The following is a 22,038-nucleotide window of genomic DNA, read 5'->3' on the forward strand; positions in this document are numbered from 1 at the left end:
AAAATTCCCTAACAAACTTTTTAGATATGACAACTAGAAACAGATTATCATGTTTACTGTGGGGTAAGTGTCCACAAGCTAATTAAAATAGCAGATGCAAAATCATTGTTTTTTTCATGGCAATTTTCTCCTGAAATATTCCTTGAACATTATAAAACTGTATAAATATTATTTGAAGTTTAAATCATTATTGTGATTTTTGCAATTTGACTGAGCTGCCAGACAAGGATGCAGAATTATGAGGATTTTGTTTTAATTTCATATGAAATAAATGCACAGCACCTCTGAAACTGATTATGGGTTTTATCTGAACCCTCACAGAGATACAGAGAAGTAGTTTCTGGGTTGTACAGAAATGTCTGTGCAGTTGGGCTAAACTCTGTTTGCTAAAAAAGCGTTTCCAGCGGTAAACAACTTCTGCATATCGCATGGTGTTTTTTCAGGCAGCAGAGATATGATAAAGGAAAACTAGGATGTACTGGCATGTGCAAAATGCTAAGATGTTAAAATTTAGACCATCATTTCCAAATACTGAACTGAAGTTATGTGAAGAAACCTATACTCAGAATTATAAACATATGCTGAACAGTAACAACCTACTTCATAGAATCATAGAATCATTAAGGTTGGAAAAGACCTCTAAGATCATCGAGTCCAACCGTCAACCCAACACCACCATGCCCACTAAACCATGTCCCTAAGCACCTCATCTACACGTCTTTTAAATACCTCCAGGGATGGGGACTCAACCACTTCCCTGGGCAGCCTGTTCCAATGTTTAACCACTCTTTCAGTAAAGAAATCTTTTCTGATGTCCTCATTTAAACTGAAGAGAACATTCACAAATATTTATTGTAGGAAGAGGGAGTCATCTTCATGGGCTTCCTTTACAGTCAGTGGAAGATTAACATTGACTGGTTTTTTTGTATGTGTTTTTTTCATTAGACCAGAATTAGAAGAGGAAAGAAATGCTCTCATCCTTCAATCTGCAGCCAATAAAAAGCATCTAAAAGAAATTGAGAAGAAAATTTTAGAAACCTTACATTCATCTGAAGGGAATATTCTGGAAGACGAGACTGCTATCGAGGTCTTGGATTCTGCTAAAATAATGGCTAATGAGATCACAAAAAAACAGCAGGTAAGGAGTGTGTGTATATGTGTTTTCCTTAACAATACGTAGAAATTAAATGTTAAAATTTGCAGCTAGCAGAAGGAATGCGACTAAGATGCAAAGCACAAGGAGGAAATTCTGTGCTTGTGAAATGTGAAGAGAAATAAAATTGGATCCGTTCTCAAATCTTCACTGACGGTTTATTCAGTCTTTAATTAAAAATATTTTAATGTATATGTATCTATCTATCTATAAAGACTGAGTGAAAAGTAAAAATTCTGAAGTTAAGGTAACATGTTAAGGTAAAGGAAGGAACGAATTTTTTAAAACGAGAAGAATATTCAGGGAGACACTAATAATCTGGGTGACCAATATAGGTATGCAAGCCCAGATTCTTTTATTACACTTGATGCATAAAATACCAGCTGAAGTCAATGAGAGCTAAATAACATTCGTAAGAGAAAAAAGATTTTTTTCTTTTTTTGTTTTCTTTAAGCTGATGTTGGCCTTCCTGCTATTTGTTAATGCCTATCAAATGTAATCTCAAAATACATCTGATGGTCAAATTTTAAAAAACCTTTTTGTATTCAAAGTATGGTTTTGTATAAAGCTGATTTACAGTAGAATAACTAGAGCTTAAATACATAACCAGTCTGAAATTAACCATATTTTTTAATATTGCAGAGATAAAGATTGATACTTTTGATGCTAAATGATGCATCAAGACTGTTGTGCCTCCGTTGTCCTTTGTTTTGACTATTGCATCCTGTAGTATAGGTAAATAGATCAGGCACTACTATGTTAAGAGCAAGGACTCATTTTAGTGTAGTTATCACCTACTGTGATTGTGCATTTTGGAACATAAAAGTTGTCTTACTCTGGCATTACAAAGTGCTGTACAGAAGTATTTTAGTAATGTTATTAAGTAGTAATATTTTTGTGCAAAAGAGAATATTTGAAAGCTTTTCTTTATCAACTACTATTTGTATTTAGATTGCAGAGAAAACGGAACTTAAAATAGCTGAATCTCGAGAAGGTTATCGACCTATTGCAAAGCATTCATCGGTGCTGTTCTTTAGTACTGCAGACTTGGCAAACATTGATCCCATGTACCAGTACTCCCTTAGTTGGTTTGTTAACCTCTTCATCATCTCTATTCACGATAGGTAAATAGAGTCTTTCTGGTGTAAAATAAGATGTTTTCATTTTCTTCTTATGAACAGTTGCCTCTGTTTTGAAAGTTTGAAAATTTACCTCTTAGCCCTCATTAAATGCAGGTTTTTGAAACAAAATATGATTTGTTAATGATGTAAATGCTCTTTTTAGTTACTGTTTGAGCAAACAATGAACTTGCAAGCATGTGCTTTATTTAAGTATTTTTAAGAATGTGACTTACAGAAAGGATGAAGTCTGATTCTGAACTAGGCTCCATTATGAACACTATGAGTGCCACCATCTAACTGGCAAATTGATTTCAGCTCATTATTTTGCTTGGGACTTTTAAAAGAGCTGTAAAACATTGAGTATAAATGGAATTTTGGGGAAATGGGCATCCAAGTCCATCGTGGAGCATGTGGGCCTAATATAATTCCTCTGCAACGCTAAATAGATTTAGATTTCTTAATTGATTTGCCTAAGTTATTCAATTTGAAATCTCAGTTTCTCACTTCTTTTCTTTTTAGTAACAAATCCAAAATTTTGGAGAAACGACTTCGATATCTAAATGACCACTTTACATACAATTTGTATTGCAGTGTGTGTCGATCACTGTTTGAAAAGGACAAGCTGCTCTTCTCGTTTTTGCTATGTTGTAATCTTCTCATGTAAGCTTATTTTTGTGAAGTCTCTTAATAACAGAAACTAATGATTTTCTTATAATGGAGAAAGGTATTGATGAGATAACATGTTCTTGTGCATATTGATAATATAGCCTTTGGAGTAAGATCATGAATGTTTGGGGTTTTCTAATACTGATAATATTTACAAGTGAAAGAGTATGCGAGTGCATGTATCACTACTATGTTTAGCCTTTGGACAGGTTACGAAAAGAATGTTCCTATGCTTACTAAAATCAATGGTTTTGTTGATGATACATCTTTGACTCCCTTTAAAGGACCTGGGTAGTGCTACATAGCATCCTATGTCAAGAATGATTGCTGTTATTTAAGAAAATGTTTTGGAAAGAAATCTGAGACAGTAATGTGCCATCCCAGCAACTTCTAGGCTTTTGTCTTTGTTTTTAATTTTCTCTCATCTTTCTCTTTTATCCTTTTGCATACATCATGAGATCTCAGATGCAGTCTTCCCTCTTCCACCAGCTTTTTAGTTTCATCTTCCTGGTTTTTGTGTGATTTTGTGTGAATACATTGTGAAAGGAAAGATAAGTTCAAAATTGCACGATCATAACTGTAATGTGCATACATATTTAATTACAATGTGTACACACCTGTATGTGGACCATTCTTCCTGGACCAATTTGTAAGGCTACTATATTCCCAAAACCTATTATTTTCTATAAAGCCTTTAAAAATCAGGAATAATTGCACTTTTTAAAAACAAATAAGCAGATATATACCATTTACCTCTTGAAACCCTTACTGTAGTCTTAATCAGTCATTTTTACCGTACAGTTTTTTAACTATATAGAATACTGAGATCTGATCTCAGCTGTTAACTGCAGTAAAAGTATTACTAAATGGCAGTGAAGCATAATTAATTTCAAACAACTCTTTATATTATGTAAAATTGTATCTCAATAACTGAATGTTATCCATCTCTTTTTTTAATATAGGGCTAAAAATGAAATAGAACATCAAGAGTTTATGTTCTTACTAACTGGGGGTGTGGGTCTCAAGAATAAGTACAAGAATCCAGATCCATCTTGGCTACCAGATAAGAGCTGGGATGAATTATGTCGTGCAAGTGAAATCCCAGCTTTGAAAGGACTGAGGTATAGTAAAATGTTGATGTGAATTAGCCTTAATTGTTTTTGACCAAAGCGTGTGTAACATGCTGAAAGAAATGTTTTCTGTACATTTTCCAAACCAGTGCCAGAATGCCAACATCGTAAAACCAGCCCCTTTTTCCATCATTAGGTTTGCTTCACTTATTTAAGCCAAACGGTCAGTTGGCTAATTATAATATTTAATTAAACTATTTTCCTAAATTATTTGAGGCGTTCCCTAAAGAAACTTTTCTCTTGTAATCTCTCTATGGTAGAGAAACAGTGTTTCAAGGGGGTCAATGGAGGCCAAAGAGAGTATATGTAGCAAAGTTCCACTGCAGTGCTGGGGGAGGAATTTTTCTGGTAAAATCTAATCTCCTGAAATCGGGAGAATTTCATCCTGGATTTAAATAGAATTTAACCCTAAATTCTGGAGCCGGTGTGGCTGTATAAGTCTTGCATATAAATGGCTGACAGAGCCTGAATATTTGGAGGATTTGGATCTGATTGCGGAAACACTGCTCTGTTAGAAGAAATTGTTTGGGGCTGTTTTGTGCTTCTCCCCCTTTGGAGTTTTAGTAGTGATGTGGATGATGATCCAGCCTTTAAATAGTCTGAGAATTGTCCCATTGCAGAGGACGTACTCTGTGTTTTGCATGAAGGAAAAAATTTTTTTTTCCCTGGTCGAATTTCCTGGTAGTTTTCTTCGTTGAATAGTGAAGTTTTCCTGAAATATGAGAGGCAGAAAATTCACCCAGACCTATGAAGATACAAGCAGTGCTGGCTGGAGGAATAGGCAGAACTTATTGTCAACTTGGAACCTTTCAGGTGGGGTTTTGTATGTCAGCAATAGCATGGTGGGAAAAGATTTTTCACTCTTCAGCATGGAGAAGCTCAACTGTAGGATTCTTTGCTGATGTAAATGTGGAGTGGCTTGTATGACAATACAATGTAATTGGCTTTTGATAAACATCAAAAAACAGACTCAGGTATTTACAGTAATTGTAAGTGCTTTTTTTCTCTAGGAGTCACATCTCTGAAAATATAGGTGAATGGCAAAAAATTTATGACAGCAAAGAGCCACAAAGCTTTCCATTACCAGAACAATTGAGTAATACATTAAATGAATTACAAAAGATGATAATTCTTCGGTGCTTAAGACCGGATAAGGTAAAATGATCTGTTATCAAGTGTTTGTAGACTGTTCCATGTCTTGTAGCATAGTTTGCACTGGTTGTTAAAATAAGTAATCTGTTCTTCATCATATTTTATTAAGAAAATATATGCTGTTCTTATTTTTCAGTTGAGCAATGCAAACACCACAAGCATCAGCTGAAATCTTTTGTCTGACATGATTTAATGCATCTTTCAGAGTGTACTCATCGTTCTAGTTTTCAAGTGCTTGTTCATCTTTAGGCTGTTATATACTCGAGAACAGGATATATTAGTCTGAACAAATACACAGAGTATGCAGTACCATGGGCTTTCTTTCACACAAAGGATTCCAAGGCAAAGAGAAATCAAATGTGTTTATTTGAACAGCCAAGGCGAACTTCTAACATGTTGTGCCTTTGGTGCACTTAGCAATTGTATTGTATGTACTTTAGGAACAATCAATGTTAGGATTTAAAGTACATATTGCAATTGCTCCTTAGACTTAATTAAAAATAATTACATTAATATTTACAAAGGGGAAATGTGCTGGTCCTCCACATCAGGTAAAGTCTGAATTTAAGTCTTAATGTAATTTAATATTGTGTATATGAGGTATGTTATCTTTTATTTTCTAAAAGCATTATTATGCCTCTTGCAAGGAAAAAAAAAAAAGGGGGGGGTAAAAAAAAGAGGGGGGGGGTGTCAACAAGAGGTGAAACCTTTGTTTCTGAAGCATTCTGCAAGAGTAGCCTCAAATCTGTGCAAAGCAGAGAGTTGTCTGTAGGCTCAGGAATTTAACTAATATATGGTACATAAAAGATGCTGTCAAATATGCACTTATGTTTAATTTAAGTTAATGGTTTGTATTTACTTTTTTTACCAGGTTGGTCCAGCTATAACAACATTTGTAACTGATAAACTGGGGAAGAAATTCGTAGAGCCACCACCTTTTGATCTAACAAAAAGTTACTTAGATTCAAATTCTGCAATCCCTTTAATATTTGTGCTATCTCCAGGGGCAGATCCCATGTCTAGTAAGTATACACAAAAAGTGAAAACAAAAGCGTAGTATAGCTTTTCAGATTAGGGACCTGAATTTCCCCTTCAATACACAGTGAGGATTATTTTGCACTTTGTGCAAGTAGATTTGAGTGCATCATGTCACACTGGTAAAATTCTGTGCTCCCTAAAAATGGGAATGGTATTTTAAACTGAATAAATTTTACACTCTACATCAAAGCTGTGCCATCTTATTGTATGTACGTTTTAACAAAATAGGAATAAACATTTTAAAATATTTTTTTACTGACATAACTTCTTTTTAATGAGGAAGTGCTAAAATCTTATGCTTTCTGTTCAAGGCCTCCTGAAATTTGCAAATGACAGAGAGATGGTTGGAGATAAGTTTCAGTCCATCTCATTAGGACAAGGACAAGGACCTATAGCTACAAAAATGATTCAAAAAGGAATGGAAGAAGGAACCTGGATTTGTTTACAAAATTGTCATTTAGCTGTCTCCTGGATGCCGATGCTGGAGAAAATATGTGAAGAGTTTAACAGTGAAAAATGTCATCCAGTCTTCAGACTTTGGCTTACTAGTTACCCTTCACCAAAGGTACATGCATTGCCAAATTTTCTGTATTTGGGGAAAGGAAAAGTTGATGACATTTTTAGGAAATACTTATACCCCTGAATGAGCTGATAATACGTAACTTCTCTGAAATACAATGAGGCTGTTGAAGAGATTAATTAAGAAAGGACACTTTAAAAAAAATATAAACATAGTAATACTGAGCTTCCTTTGTAATATTTTGATATTGTGATGTGTGATATTTTGTGTACTAGTGAATGGAACTGCATTTTGCCAGCATGTATAATTAAGAAGTTTTTATGCTGTCACCGAGGTTTTATTTCACGTGAATTCAAAAATTTAATTTTGCATTTTATTTATAAGGTGTTGAACACCAAGAAAACATGTTAAAATATAGGTTTGTTGTTTACAGCAAGGTCTTACTTTCTAGATGCCTTTAAGAATTTTTTTTAAAAGCTGTTGATGTTTAAAATGTAATTTATTACAGATAATTGTTTATATAACAAACACAGAGTAATAATATACTGTTATAACAATATAGCATCTATTCCACACTTTCTGAATGCAGTTTTGCTATTTTTTATTTCTAGTTTCCCGTAACCATTCTGCAGAACGGAGTGAAGATGACAAATGAACCTCCTACTGGTCTCCGATTAAACCTACTGCAGTCATTTCTTTCTGATCCTATTTCTGATCCTGCGTTCTTCTCTGGATGCCCTGAAAAGGAGCTGGTAACTTGCTGATCTCCTGACAGTTTTATTCTTTCTTTTTTTTTTTTTTTATTTTATCCACAAATATACTGATTTCTGTCCAGTGAATATTATAAGCTAAAATTTTTACTGTGGTTGAGTTTAGGTTTTGCAATGATAAAGGTGATTAGTTGAGAATTACTCTGCCAGGTAATTTCACGTGGCAATATTTAAAATGGTTTCTTACGCTTTATTAAATTACATACATGTTACACACACACACACGTTACACAATGTACATAAACTCTGAGCATTCATTGGTAGGGCATACCTATCATTATTGAGATGGTAAGAACTGAGAAGATCTTTTCTTGCTACCAGGGACCAGTACTGCAGAGCCCATGTGTCTTATTGATAAGTGATGAACCACTTAGCTAATCACTACCTGTGAAGGAAGTGAAAAAACAGTGGGATTACTCAGAGATAGAGTATGGTAATCAATATACATAGGTATAAGTGGGTGCATCTAAGGACTTATATTAAACAATACATCTGTATTTTATATTTGTCTAAGGAGCCTTAAAAATAAGTATCAGGTGCTATTTGAATTCTTATGAAATCAGCTGCCCTTTACATGGAAGAAGAGAAAAACCTTGTGTAATGTTGAGGAACTAGCTAAATGTGCTTGCATATGTGTGTGTGTGTTCCCAAGTCAAATAACCACAGCATACTTAATAGTTGCCTGTATTTGTACCTTAGATGGAGAGGTAATCAAATGGTGTGTTCTCTGTATAAGTTACAGACTAGCATGAGCATATAGGCTAGTTATAATACTTTTTTGTTTTGTTTTTCTCAAAGGTATGGGAGAAACTGCTCTTTGGAGTTTGTTTTTTCCACGCTCTTGTTCAGGAGAGAAGAAAATTTGGGCCTCTTGGTTGGAATATACCCTATGGATTTAATGAATCAGACTTACGAATCAGTATCAGGCAGCTGCAGGTAAAATCATCTATTGCTACCTTTAACTCTGATCTTGCGAAGCATAGGAACGAGCTGATAGTCAAAAAGGAGCAATACATTTAAGTTACATCAAATGTTCATAGATTTTCATTTCAGTTCAGCTACAAAGGCAAGGAATGTCAATCGTATTATAAATATTTTCAAAATTACAAATGAAATAAAATTAAAAATTTTTCTTCATGAGGTTTAGAATCATACAGACGTATGGAATATAATGAGTATATATGAGTATAATAAGAGTTAAAATTGTCATATATGAGCTCACTGTGTTTTAAGTAACACCATGTCAGTGACAGTCACCTATTATGGTGGGTTTTGTGGTTAGTAGGAGGAATTTTTTTTCTACATGTATACTGTTAGTTAAACAGAGTCTCAGACTATTTTCCTTCCCTAAAATGATCTTTAGGCCCTCTATAGGAAAGTCAGGAGAGCTAAAACTGTGAATAACAGAAGTTGAGGCTGAACAGTTGGAAAAGTTACCAAGAAGTTAATGAAAGAGATCAGAGTGTTCTGGAGATTGGAAGAAAAACTCTGTGAAATGCACATTTCTTTGTAACACAGAAAAGTGTCCATCTAGAAAGTTTTAGACTGGAAAAACTATCCACTTGTAAATAATTCAAGAATTACTTTGATGACTTACTAATTTAGATATTCATGAGGCTTTTACTACTAACTCCTCTTTATTTTAAACAGTAATTTTACCTGAAAAAAGATTTCAGAATTTGAATTTCCAACACTTAAGGAGAAAACTCCATAAACTGCAGTTTTGCATGCACTATAGCTTCCAACCCTTTAGTCTGTAGGTCACACTTGTTCTGCAGATATTTCAAGTCTCTAGAATTACTCACATCTTCTGTTTCAGTTATTCATAAATGAATATAGCCATGTTCCTTTTGAAGCTGTATCTTACCTAACTGGTGAGTGCAACTATGGAGGCCGAGTGACAGATGACTGGGACAGACGTTTACTGCTGACAATGCTGGATGACTTCTATAATCCAGATATAATTGAAAATCCTCGTTACACTTTTTCTCCCAGTGGCAACTATTATGCTCCACCAAAAGGCACATATGAGGACTATGTTGAGTTTATTAAGGTAAAAAGTAGCAACAAGATTTTGAACTGTTATAATGATGATGTACTAAAACGCAATTCTTAAAGGCTTCTCTGCATTAAAAAGGTAGTTTTGCAGCATATTAAACTGTGTGCTTGGCTTCTTGCCTAACATCCTGTATGATCCTTGCCATGATCTAGAACGTTTCTGAGAGGGAGAGGGAATCAGTAAGTAGACAGGAGGACCTAGTATAGATAATCAAGAATTCCTTGGAAATGGCTTTCTGTAAGTAAGGTGATGGCTCTATCACCAGTAATACTGTCTGCAAATATCTGCCATTAAGGTCCTTATCCACCTTCAATTGAAGTCAGTGGTAGTTTTTTACTCAGCTTCTTACTTGGATCTAATTCCTAGCATGCTGCTTTATCTCATGCAGATATTTATTGTTTATTTTATCTTAGGGTCTTCCCTTTAGTCAGCAACCAGAGGTATTTGGTTTGCATGAAAATGCGGATATCTCAAAAGATCTTCAGCAAACTAAGATCCTCTTTGAATCTCTGCTTTTAACACAAGGAGGAGGCAGTCAGGGAACTTCTGGAGGTGGTGACAGCACTCTCTATGAAATTGCAGATGATATTCTCAGCAAGGTATTGTATTATACCAATGACTCCAATTTGTCTTTTTACGAAGCAGAAATTCTTTAACTAGAATCTTTAGTGTCAAATTGATTTCATGTTGGAGGAAAAACCTCCTGGGAGGAATTTAGTGCAATATGAAAGTAATAAATAGGTAGGAGATAGGAGACAGAGAGAGAAAACAGAACAAACACAACTTGGAAGAACAGTTGATTGATTCATGTGAGCAAGTTTAAAATTAATAAAATTGAAATGTATTCCTAACTTTTCATAGTATGACAAATTCTAGGTGGTTTTTAAAAGATAAACATCACTTAAAAAACCATGTAATTTTTATTTGGTTTAAACTACTAAATACTGTATTGATAAGATAGTCATCAGAAAGTTTAATGGTATCTATTGCTCTGCAATTTTTCACATCTGCATACTTTTGATATAATACCGATGCATAATGATATATGGAATCATTTCCAAATATGTTGTCATTTACAGCTTCCAAATGATTTTGACATTGAAGGTTGCTTAAGTAGATATCCTGTGAGATATGAAGAAAGTATGAACACTGTGTTGGTGCAAGAAATGGAAAGATTTAACCAGTAAGAGTGTTATATTTTATTAAATGTAACTGAAATAATTCCATTCGCAGAAAACGTTTTCCTGCGAATCATACATTGTAAACCTTATGTTGTGTGAAATATGTATTTATTTATTTTGTCCCCTTCTAACTGTCTGCAGTCCAAGCACTATTACTCCTCGTGGAAAGTCAGAATGTAGGATAGATGTCAGGAAAAATGATCTAGTGGCAAAATGAACTGAAAGAGAAAAATGATAGAAGAAGGGAGTCTGAGGAGGCACTTGGAAAAGAGAACGTGAACAATATTTTTGTTCCTTTTTTTTAAACGTCACTTTCTCTTTCACCATATTTACCTTCAATTATATTTTATTTTCTTCATATTTCTGACCTGTAGGGTAAAGAGGTTAGAAACTAATACACGCACAGTTATAGTTTATGAAACCTTTTCCTTGATAGTTGGAAATATTTCTGCTTAGTTCTTTATTGTCTCATATGCTTCTGTTTTAAATATTTCCTTTTTTTCCCCTTTCCTGATGCCTTTCTTCCTGTACCTTCTTTTCACAATTATTCTCCTAGGATCACAAACCTATAATCACTTTTATTTTTCTCTTGGGTTCTCTGTCTCTCTTTTGACTTTGTTTCCTAATTTTCTTTCTTATCTTCGCCTGCTCCTCTATTCTTTCTTCCTTGTTTTTCTCTGTTCTCCTTCTTTTCTATTTGTCTCTTCGCATCTCCCACTTCATTTTCTCCCAAACTTTCAATGATGCTCTCTGGCCTTCAGTCTCCAAGTTTTCCTTTGTTGCAGACCCTACCCACCTCTTCTTTTGTAATCTAAACCTTTTTCCTTCATCTAGTATATGGTGTATACATATGGAGTTCCAAATTTATCCTCTTACCAAACAATACAGAGTATATCAGAGATAACAAAATAGTTTATTAAACTGTTCATAGTTTTAAATAAATCTGCACAAATGCACAAATCCGTGACTTTACAGATGTGGCTAATTATGCAGTTATATAGCAGCTATACAAGTTCTATAGATGGTTCCATAATCCAGTTTTTTCTTTTTTTTTTTTTATTTCCCCAGTGAGGATGTAATGTTTTACAAATCATGCAAAACATGTGAAAATTTTGTTTTACTTTTTAATTCTAGTTTAATCCGAACTATTCGTATTACGCTAATTAACCTGAAGAAAGCCATTAAAGGACTGGTTGTTATGGATGCTGAACTGGAGGCTCTGTGTGGCAGTCTACTTATTGGAAAAGTTCCTGAGAATTGGGCGAAACGTTCATACCCAAGTCTAAAACCATTAGGGAGCTATATTCTAGATTTTCTAGAAAGGCTGAAATTTTTACAGGTAACGTACAAGAGGCAGTACTACCAATTATTTAATCTACTTCTTCATATAATTTGTCCTTTACATTAAAGGAGTATTGGGAAAGGAGTGATAGATTTCGCTTAGATTTTCTGAGTACAGTTATGTAGAAAATGGTCAAACAATATGGGATTTGTCTCTTTCTGATTACTGAATGTGTCATTTTCCTCTTCCCAGGATTGGTATGAATTAGGGAAGCCCACGGTTTTTTGGCTGTCAGGATTCTATTTTACTCAAGCTTTCTTAACTGGAGCTATGCAAAACTATGCTAGGAAGCACAGGATCCCTATTGACCTTCTGGGATGTGAATTTCAGGTAGAGATAAATTATAAACGCATATTTTATTTTTCTGAGTCCTGATATTGCAGTGAGATGTAGTAGTAAGTAAATCCTGACTGGAAGGTTCATTTTGCAACTAACTCACTGCAATTTGAAGACATACATTTAATTCCTTGGTAAGGTAGGCATGTTAAATAACATCCGTAAAAGAGGTGCATTAAAAGTAGTTCTATCACTGGGCCTGGACCTCCACTCAAGAAAACAGCCTATAGAGTACACATTTGTCTGTGTGATTAAAACCTTATTTTATAACCTACAATAAAGGTAATTAACAAACCCACAGAGATCTGCTATCTTTATATTAATCTGAGTCCTGATATTGCAGTGAGATGTAGTAGTAAGTAAATCCTGACTGGAAGGTTCATTTTGCAACTAACTCACTGCAATTTGAAGACATACATTTAATTCCTTGGTAAGGTAGGCATGTTAAATAACATCCGTAAAAGAGGTGCATTAAAAGTAGTTCTATCACTGGGCCTGGACCTCCACTCAAGAAAACAGCCTATAGAGTACACATTTGTCTGTGTGATTAAAACCTTATTTTATAACCTACAATAAAGGTAATTAACAAACCCACAGAGATCTGCTATCTTTATAGTTTTGTATAAAAGTAGTACTGAAAGGAAGGTATTACTATATTATTCTCATTTTGGATTGATCTTCTGAAAATCGGCTATTGGCATAATACCTCAAAAAGCAAACAGCTATAACGGTTTAATAACATGGAACGCTTATTTCTTGTAGGTTATTCCTCAAGATACTGCTGATACTGCACCAGAAGATGGTGTTTATATCCACGGATTATTTTTAGACGGAGCTCGCTGGGACAGGACCAAGTCAGTAACAAAGTGGTTTACTATGCTTCTGGAAAGCTTTCTTAGGTGCTCAAACAAGATCTGTTTAAATATTTTAAGTGATACTTCTCATATTATTGAAATAACACACCAAATGAAATACTCTTTCATGCATGGAAAATGGAGAAGAAAAAAATAAAAAAACCAAGCAAGCAACAACAAAAAACACACACCAAAACCCTCTTTGGTTTAACACCAAGCCACAAATAATTACTTTGTTGCTTTCTCTCACCAGGGGAATGTTAGCTGAGCAGTATCCCAAATTGCTCTTTGATATGATGCCAATCATTTGGATAAAGCCAAGTGAGTATAATTTCTCTGAAGTGTGAGCTATTCGACAAGAAATTGCAACAGTGAATTCCTTTTTTACAGAGAATCAATGCTCATACCCTCACCAAAGTACTCAAATGTACGCAGAATTCATGTGCATCTGACCTATGACTTTTACATTAAAAACTGGGCCTGCTAGCTTGACTCAGTCCCATCTCATCTGAGCGATGGGCCTGTCCCTCTCCCCGCAGCTGTTTATAATTATGGATTAGACAAAAGGACTAGTTAAATTAATTTTTTATAAATATGTTTAGGTGCTGCCCAATCTATTTTTCAATCAAAAGTTAATTTGGGTAGGAAAGCACATGGTGCTTGAATTCCTGGCTCTACTCGAGGAGAGCTTTTAATTGACTTAGAGACTTGATGTTTTACCTGACATGATTTAGAAAGGTTTGCTCAGGTTATTTTTAGCTGCTACGCTAGTTGTCTGTCATACTAGTAAGATATTTTCCTAACTCTTGTTTTCTTTGATCAGGAGCAGTAAATCCCTGTTTTAATTCATGCACTTAAGCAGGACTTTCTACTGCAACTGTTGCAACTTAGGTGTTATTAGCTAATAGGCAGTCTTACAAAGTTTCCACTTTTCCTGCCTGTGCTTTCTCTTGAGGTTGGATGAATCTATTCAGACGTGCATGATTTTAGACTTTGCACAAGTTGCATGTAAGCAGTCTAGGCATACAAAGAGCTCCTGCAGAGTTGTGTCCTTGGATCTCAGGTGACTTGAATTGCAGTTAGGTTCTGTGGTTGCTGGACCAGAATTCTTGTGGAGCTGTTAAAAGCTCGTGTATAAAACTATGCTTTAACTATGTAACTATTCAGATTTTAATGTGTCTTTGAATGATTACAAAGCTGGTAGAATCACAGAAAGGCATCGAGTCCTGAAAACAAATTGTAATTAAATTAGTCATGTTTAAAATCAAAACAAACCACAGAAGAAAATACAAAAAAAAGGCAGATGATTTTATTATATTACTGTCATGGTTTAACCCCAGCCGGCAACTGAGCACCACACAGCCGTTTGCTCACTACCCACCCCCCCCCCGGCAGGACGGGGGAGAGAATTGGAAGAGTAAAAGTGAGAGAACTCATGGGTTGAGATAAACAGTTTAATAATTGAAATAAAATAAAGTAAAATAGTAGTAGTAGTAGTAGTAGTAGTAGTAATAAAAAAAACTGACCGATGCCCAGCCAGTCCCCGAGCAGTGGCCCCCCCGGCCAGCTTTCCCCCAGTTTATGTACTGAGCATGACGTCCCATGGTATGGAATGTCCCTCTGGCCAGTTTGGGTCAGCTGTCCTGGCTGTGCCCCCTTCCAGCTTCTTGTGCACCTCCAGCCTTCTCAGTCGGTAGAGCACGGGAAGCTGAAAAGTCCTTGACTTCATGTAAGCATTGCTTAGCGACAATTAAAACATCGGTGTGTTATCAACATTATTCTCATACTAAATCCAAAACACAGTACTGTACCAGCTGCTAGGAAGAAAATTAACTCTATCCCAGCTGAAACCAGGACAGTTACTCAAAAAACAATTTTGCATTTTTATTTAGCTTTAAGGACGTTAACTGTAAATACTTAATATTTGTATGTAGATTATGTTTGTATCAATAGATCTGCTGAATGTAATAAATTATTTTGGTTTTTTTCTGAAGCTGCAAAATCAAACATGAAGAAGTCTAATGCGTATGTTTGCCCACTCTACAAGACAAGCGAGCGTAAAGGAATCTTATCTACTACTGGACATTCTACTAACTTCGTCATTGCTTTGACGCTTAACACAGATAAACCAGTTCAACACTGGATCAAGCGAGGTGTTGCATTGCTCTGCCAGCTGGATGACTAACTTTTGACAGTTCAGATACAGACTTCACAAGATCGCGTTCTTTTTGTTGGTTTAATGAGGAAGTGGAACATACTGTGTAAAAGAAACATCTGGACTTTTTTTATATTAAAAGAGGGCATGCAAATATTTTCTGATCCTCAATATTTTGTCTTAAATAAGTATGTATTCTTATTAGCATCTTTACAATCTATAAAAGATACAGCTAGGATTTTAGCCTTTGGTAATATTAATGTGTAAACATCAATTTCATGCATTACTTGAATATCACAAAATATATCTTAATAGAAAATGAAAATAGCCTCCACTTTCTGAGAGAAACATTACAGTTAATGAACTTGAAGCATTAAGAGTGCTGAATCATGTGAGTGGAAAGCTAGTAGGTAGTAAGTTCTGGGATTTCAATCGGGATTTATATATAGCCTATGTTCTGTCATAGCAACAGCGAATATTGCAGTATGAGAAATCATTTAACTATCTATAGTAGGTACTTCTGATGTCTTCCTTGCTCAGCAAATTCATCTTTTCAGGATTTAATTCAGATATTCTGATTTTTGTAAGGGTGTTTTTCCAAATAGTTTCCGTGAAGAATAAATGATAAAATCGCCCTTATGACCACCTGCCATAAAATGTTATCTGTTTCCCTGTTGCTCCAGAGAGGCAGTCCAGTTTCAATTCCTTCACTGATTCTGCACTGTTGTTTTCTTTTAAAGGGAAAAAAACAAACAAAAAAGAATTACTCAAGCATTCTTTCTAGATCTCCTCTAGCAAAGAACTATTTCCGCCTTGCATTCAGACACAGCCATCATCATTTCTTTGTAAGGATCCCTCCGTAAAATACAGTAGGAGTAAATTAAGCACATGAAAGTCTCACTCCATCCTACTTTCACTATTATAACTAGGCATCTATGTCCTTAATTTCCCTGCTTATTGTGTGTTACACCAGCATAACTTTTCAGCATGGGTCTGTCTTTCTGAAACTGTGCTTTTCCCTCTAGAGACTCTATATGTTTTTTTTTTCTTTGCTTTTCTATTTAGTATGTGAATTGTGATTAAGCAATCAGAAACACATGGTAATTTTTAATAGAGCTCTTGCTTGATTGTATTTGCTTGTTTATGTTTACTTTCATTGTTTTTAGTTTTTCTTTTTACACTGTCTTACTCTTTTAAGTAAGCTCCTAACAGTATCTTCAGTTTACTCCTTTAGGAAAGCACTAAAGAATTTTCTTTCCATAATGTAATAGTTGCTACTTATAGTTCTCAAATTCTCATTCCAAAAACTGTTAACAAGAGTATTTTTACAAAGAAACTGGACTTTTAATTCCTGCTTTTGCTGACACCATTTGTCAGGTCAGATTATTAAACATAACTAACCTATATGAAAGAAACATGGAGAAAGTCCCAGAGTATCTTATGATCGGGTATTTATAGTGAGCTATTAATGGACGTAGGCTCCACTGAGATCGTTTTCAATCCTGAAAATATCACTTTCAACTTAATAATCACTTCTTCAAAGTGTGAGGTCTTCCCTCTTTCAGAAGGTGAGGAAAACCAGTATATTTTCTCAATTTCATAGGAAAATCAGTAGTCTTTTTACAAAAAAGAAATTGTCTAGATTTAAAATGTTTATATACTCATTGTACTATAGGCATAATTGAATACCAACAGTTACTTGTCTGTATATTTTGTTAATATATTTCTCTTTTTTGCTACATGTACAATTACAGAGCAAGGCCTTGCAATCACACATTAGGTGGATCAGGTAACAAATTAAATGATGCAGGTTTACTATGAATTACTGCTGCTCAACTTTAAGATGTTTCTAGAATTATTCCAAACTTTGTATGTGGCATGTTGACAACTTCCTTCATTTTGCTGGGCTCGTTCATTTTGCTAATTTATCTATTTGCTTTCAGTTTTACTTACTCATTTTATTTTACTTTGCCCTGTATTTTTGGTTGTTTTTTTCAGGCCAACTCTCTTGAAAGACAAGTGGAAGTTTTGATAAGGTAAAACAGATGAGAGGTTTGAGCCTAACGGAACATCGGTGATTTCAATCTGTAATAGCATGTAGCTGAATATACAAAAAGAACAGTGTGACTGCTTATGCGTATAACAGTGTACACCTACACACATTATACTATTTAATGATTGATTTGATCATTAATAATTTTTATTTCTTCTTAAATTTTAACATTTAGACTTAACAAATCATATCAAAGGGATTAATTTCTATGCTCCGTTGTTTGTATTACAATTTTAAAAGGGTAAAAATATTTTTAATTGAACCCTTTCAACTTGGCAAACTTTTTTTTTTTTTAAAACTACTGCTATTCTTAAGGTTTTTTTTTTTGAAATTCACTCCATTGTGGTTACACCAGTGTTTTTTATTTCTGCTTGTATTTCAATATATATTATTGCAGTATTTTTTATATATCCCTTACAAGTGTTAGAAAAAAACAGGCATGCATTGAAGAAGAATGCAGAATTGTAAGTTTATCTGTTCTAAATGGCTGTAGATTATGCACATAAGGTGGTAAAGTTGGTCCTTTTTCAAGCATGGAATTTGATGTTGTTTCAGTTGGAAGGCTGATGCATGTAATAGCACAAAACTACAATACTTTCCTGACTATGAGATATGGCCCTAAAGGTATCTTTGTTGAAACAGTTTGAACAAAGGCTACTATTAAAAAATTTCATGTCCTTCACTTGCCCTTCACTTCCAGGCCCTCTGTGAACAAACTGAAAAAACATACCAAGTCTTACTGCACATCTGTTTTCCTACTAAGGAAACATTAGAGCACAATTGTGATGATATTTGAGTGTCTAAAAGACTTAAGAGGGAATGACTATTTATCTGAAAACTAAGTTTTACTTATTTTTGTTGCTTTCTTATAAGTAATGCCAGAACAAGTAGCTATTCTGTATGTTCAGTCTGTGGAACAGAGAGAAAAGCTAGCTCGTGCTATTGGAATAGAAAACCTTAACTCTGTTCTAAATAGAGTAACTCTTTGCATCGCAAACTTAAATACTTGGGAGAAGGCTGGAGCTTGAGATGGAGAAGTTCCGATTGATTTATTTTAAACTATGTTTCATTTCTCTTGATACTTAAACAGCGATTGCTATTTCTATTACTCCAGATTTAACCTGAAGATTTAACATCTGCTTCCAATTAAAAAGCAGTGTTTCCCAACGAAAAGTGATCCAAGTTGTGCTGATTTGCCATGTATAATTCTATATATCTGTTCGATGATGATTCAGATGATGAAATCCCTACCCAACAAGCTATTCAGGAAAGCTTACAAGATAGGCATAAAATTGAAACAAGTGGCAGTGCAACAGAGGATGAAAGGTACCAGGTTATTACTTCTATTTTGTGTGTTTTCTTGGCATTATTATAAGCATGTAGTAACCTTATTTTCCTTTGTGACTCCATATGTTGTATTGCTATGACCTTGTCTCATGGATACTGGAAACCACTGGTAGCTCACTTGTTCTGAGTTCTCCCTGAAAAAGTATACCCATTTCCTCAAAAATATGGAATGTATGAAACTTTCAGGTGACGTTTTACATCAGTGTCTAAATGAGTACAAGGCTTTATGAAGAAGGTAAGTATGTGATGTAAACATAGATTGGTATGGTAGCTTTCCCTCATTTTAGTATTTAATTGTTGGCTTTTGTGTGAATAATCCAATATTTATAGTGGCAGGGGAAGACCAACAAAAAAAGTGTTTTAATGTGTTAAACCCTGACAAAACCTTACAGAAATCTAACATGTAGTCTAGACTTGAGTATTTAAATTAAGGTATAATTATATCCTGAACTTCACAATAGTTTTTACTTCTCACTTTATTTTTGTTCTGTTTATGCAGTTTCCAGTATATTGCAAGTAAAGAACATGGAAAGATAATTGCAGCAATTCGGACAGTTAAGTACAAATACACCGCACTAAGCCTATACCCCTAGGAATCACTTGGGTATTGCATTGTTGAGCAATGCCTGCATTTTAGGTGTTTGATCACCTGATTTAAGTGCAGTTTTTCTTTATGTAGTCTTGGGAGGAGTAAGGCAACTAAAAACGGGACACCCAAAAGCTAACTTATTAGATAGGAACATGGTACTGGGATGGGTTCAAATGTCATTCCTCTCAGAGATTCCAGTACTTCACCTCCTGGAATTAGGGGAAAATGCCAGGCCTTTTCTGTAAAATAAGCAACAGGATGGCAAGGCCCTAGTCAATTAATACTTCATAAAAGCATTTGCCACTTTGAGAGATACCCAGATTAAAATCTCTTCTCTAACTGAAGAGTGTTCCAGAATAGTTCTTTAACTGCCAAACTTGAGTGTATTCCAATATGAGATGCTCTTAGTCTGCTCCTCTGAAACTTCTACTTTTTGTGGTATAATCAGTTTATATACTGAGTCACAGAGATAACTAAACAATGAGCGTTAGTACAGCTGTTTGGACAGTTGTCTGGCAGTGGGAAACCTTCAGCTCATTCCTTAGACACATCATAGTAGTTACAGAGGTATTTAGTGGAGTAGGAATCAAGAAACCAAGTCTTTTCTGGAAAAGCAAATGCTATAAATGTTCCATACACAATGGAGAATGTGTCTAAACTCTAGTTACACTTGCTGTCTGGCCTTATGAATATATAATTCTTCCATATGTAGGAGAACTTCAGCTGCAGAGATTGAGAGCAGTCTGTCTCCTCACCCTATAGTTGTAACTAACAGAAGGACAGACTGTCTTCTCCCAGGAATGACAGGATAAAAAATGAGAGCAGAAACCAGGCCTTTACTTAAACAGGACTTCCAGCCAAGAAAGTTTTGCTGTTTCTTGATGAGATACAAAATTGAAAACATAATCACTTATGTTGATTAAAGATCCAATAAGACTGTTAGTAAAAGCAGGAATAATGAGATAGGTCTCATCTGTGAAACCAGCTTCATTTTCCTTTTGCCAGCCTAAATATTTTTTCTTACAGTTTCACTAGGACACCTGTATATACATTAAAATTTCATGCACTATTGCTCATGAGAGGGTTGTATTTGAAATATTTTAGTCATATTATTATAATAAGTTTTTTTCAATGTATAATTCAAAATGCTTTGTGAGTCAATGTCAATCATTGATTGTTCCATTCATGTAAACCACCCTCTGAGAAAAAATTGCTTTGACAAAGCAAGTTGTTTATTCTAGATATACTGATGGGATAAATGGCACACAAATTAGTTGCCTGAATTTTGTTTTAGGATGAGTAATGGGATATGTGTCTGTCTTAAAATACTACAGGCCAAGAAGAGGCCTTGATGAAGTTGGTGAGGCACAGTTCTGCTTTTGAAGAAGCAGATTGGCAAGGCTGGCTTCCTGTGCATGAAGCTGCAGCACAGCTAAATAAGAACATCCTTGAAATAACTTTGAAAGGTACAGAGTCCTTCTGGTTTTCCACCAAAAAGTTTTACATAGTCGGGTTTGATGAATCATCCAGCTTCAAATATGTTCTGCTTTTCTGTATTTCAGCCTCTTGTGCCATTACGTGGGAACAGACCACTCTAAAAGGGGAAACACCTCTCTTGGTGGCAGTAAGAAATTGCTTTGTAGACAATGTCCGCTTTCTCCTGCTCAATGGCTGCAATCCCAATGTTAAGAATGAAGAGGGAGATTCTCCTTTAGTTATAGGTGAATACCTTATTTAGGGGTGGAGAGATGAGGGAATGAGGTGAGATTATAGTTACGCATTAGGTTTCAATTTGACATATTTGACTTCAAATCAATATCTAAAATATTTTGCTATAAGGAGCAAAAAATGTTAACCTCAGTATTGAATGTGTCTGTCTCTTTTTCTTAGACGATATCAAGACTTTAAATGAGCTGACAATTCAAAGTTAGGGATTGTCACCACAAAGTTCTTAGCATTATTTATTATTAAAGTATTACCCTTATTGGTCTACTAAAGTATGGGAAACATAGAACTAGGAGAAGCTAAAAATCTTTCCCTGAAGTCTGATGCAATGCAGTGAGCTCCAGATGCCTACCATTTTCCATCCCTCAGTTGCAAAGAGTTTGAGGTTCAGGTTGACCATACATCTTTTTCCTCAAAGAATCAAATAGCTTTCTCGATGAAGTGCAGAGTGTCTTCCTCTTCCTTGGCATCATTTATGCAGTGGTGCCAGATAACCAGGTCCTCCTGCTTCTTCATGCTATTACTGTTCTTCTTGTCTGCAGGCATAAAACATTCATATTCTCTGCTTACATGGTATCTCTTTCATTGCATCAGCTTCTTTTTGTCCAAAAACCATGGTAATTGGTTTTGATTTTCAACAATTATAGCAAACCAGCCTGATTTATCTGCATTACGTAGAGCGTAAAACAGTGTGTGTCCCTATTCAGACATTGTTGGAATTAATCCAAGTATGACAAGTGAAGAAGCTAGCCAGGCCTAAATTCTAGGTTCACTTCTCTCTGATTTTTTTTTTTTTTTTTTTTTTTTTTTTTTTTTTTTTTTTTTTTTTTTTTTTTTTTTTTTTTTT

General features: G+C 34.9%; 2 protein-coding genes across 5 annotated transcripts in view; both read left to right on the top strand.

Annotated features, from left to right (window-relative positions):
* Positions 1-15,507, top strand: part of DNAH12 (dynein axonemal heavy chain 12) — an 80,965-nt gene extending 65,458 nt beyond the window's left edge. Inside the window, exons 57-73 of the mRNA XM_019473434.1 lie at positions 946-1,138; positions 2,105-2,277; positions 2,794-2,934; positions 3,903-4,061; positions 5,081-5,225; positions 6,094-6,244; positions 6,572-6,825; positions 7,392-7,532; positions 8,349-8,486; positions 9,370-9,603; positions 10,023-10,208; positions 10,689-10,792; positions 11,925-12,129; positions 12,325-12,462; positions 13,231-13,322; positions 13,576-13,643; positions 15,317-15,507. Coding sequence (XP_019328979.1) covers positions 946-1,138; positions 2,105-2,277; positions 2,794-2,934; positions 3,903-4,061; positions 5,081-5,225; positions 6,094-6,244; positions 6,572-6,825; positions 7,392-7,532; positions 8,349-8,486; positions 9,370-9,603; positions 10,023-10,208; positions 10,689-10,792; positions 11,925-12,129; positions 12,325-12,462; positions 13,231-13,322; positions 13,576-13,643; positions 15,317-15,507 — 2,713 coding nt within the window. The remainder of the gene's footprint in view (positions 1-945; positions 1,139-2,104; positions 2,278-2,793; positions 2,935-3,902; positions 4,062-5,080; positions 5,226-6,093; positions 6,245-6,571; positions 6,826-7,391; positions 7,533-8,348; positions 8,487-9,369; positions 9,604-10,022; positions 10,209-10,688; positions 10,793-11,924; positions 12,130-12,324; positions 12,463-13,230; positions 13,323-13,575; positions 13,644-15,316) is intronic.
* Positions 15,508-16,976: 1,469 nt separating this feature from the next.
* ASB14 (ankyrin repeat and SOCS box containing 14) overlaps positions 16,977-22,038 on the top strand; it is a 23,187-nt gene continuing 18,125 nt past the window's right edge. For 2 of the 4 annotated variants that reach the window (XR_657852.2, XM_009284474.2), the window contains exons 1-6: positions 16,977-17,045; positions 17,476-17,513; positions 18,645-18,856; positions 19,377-19,432; positions 20,801-20,932; positions 21,029-21,187. Coding sequence is in view for 3 of the 4 variants with exons in the window: in XM_009284474.2 (XP_009282749.1) it covers positions 18,729-18,856; positions 19,377-19,432; positions 20,801-20,932; positions 21,029-21,187 (475 nt within the window). In the remaining variant the exon portion in view is untranslated. Of the gene's footprint in view, positions 17,046-17,276; positions 17,347-17,475; positions 17,514-18,644; positions 18,857-19,376; positions 19,433-20,800; positions 20,933-21,028; positions 21,188-22,038 lie in introns of those variants that run through there. The other 2 variants (XM_009284475.2, XM_009284476.2) reach the window with 2 other exon arrangements.

The sequence above is a fragment of the Aptenodytes forsteri genome, unplaced genomic scaffold, assembly GCF_000699145.1.
Source record: "Aptenodytes forsteri isolate BGI_AS27 unplaced genomic scaffold, ASM69914v1 Scaffold53, whole genome shotgun sequence".
NCBI lineage: Eukaryota > Metazoa > Chordata > Aves > Sphenisciformes > Spheniscidae > Aptenodytes > Aptenodytes forsteri.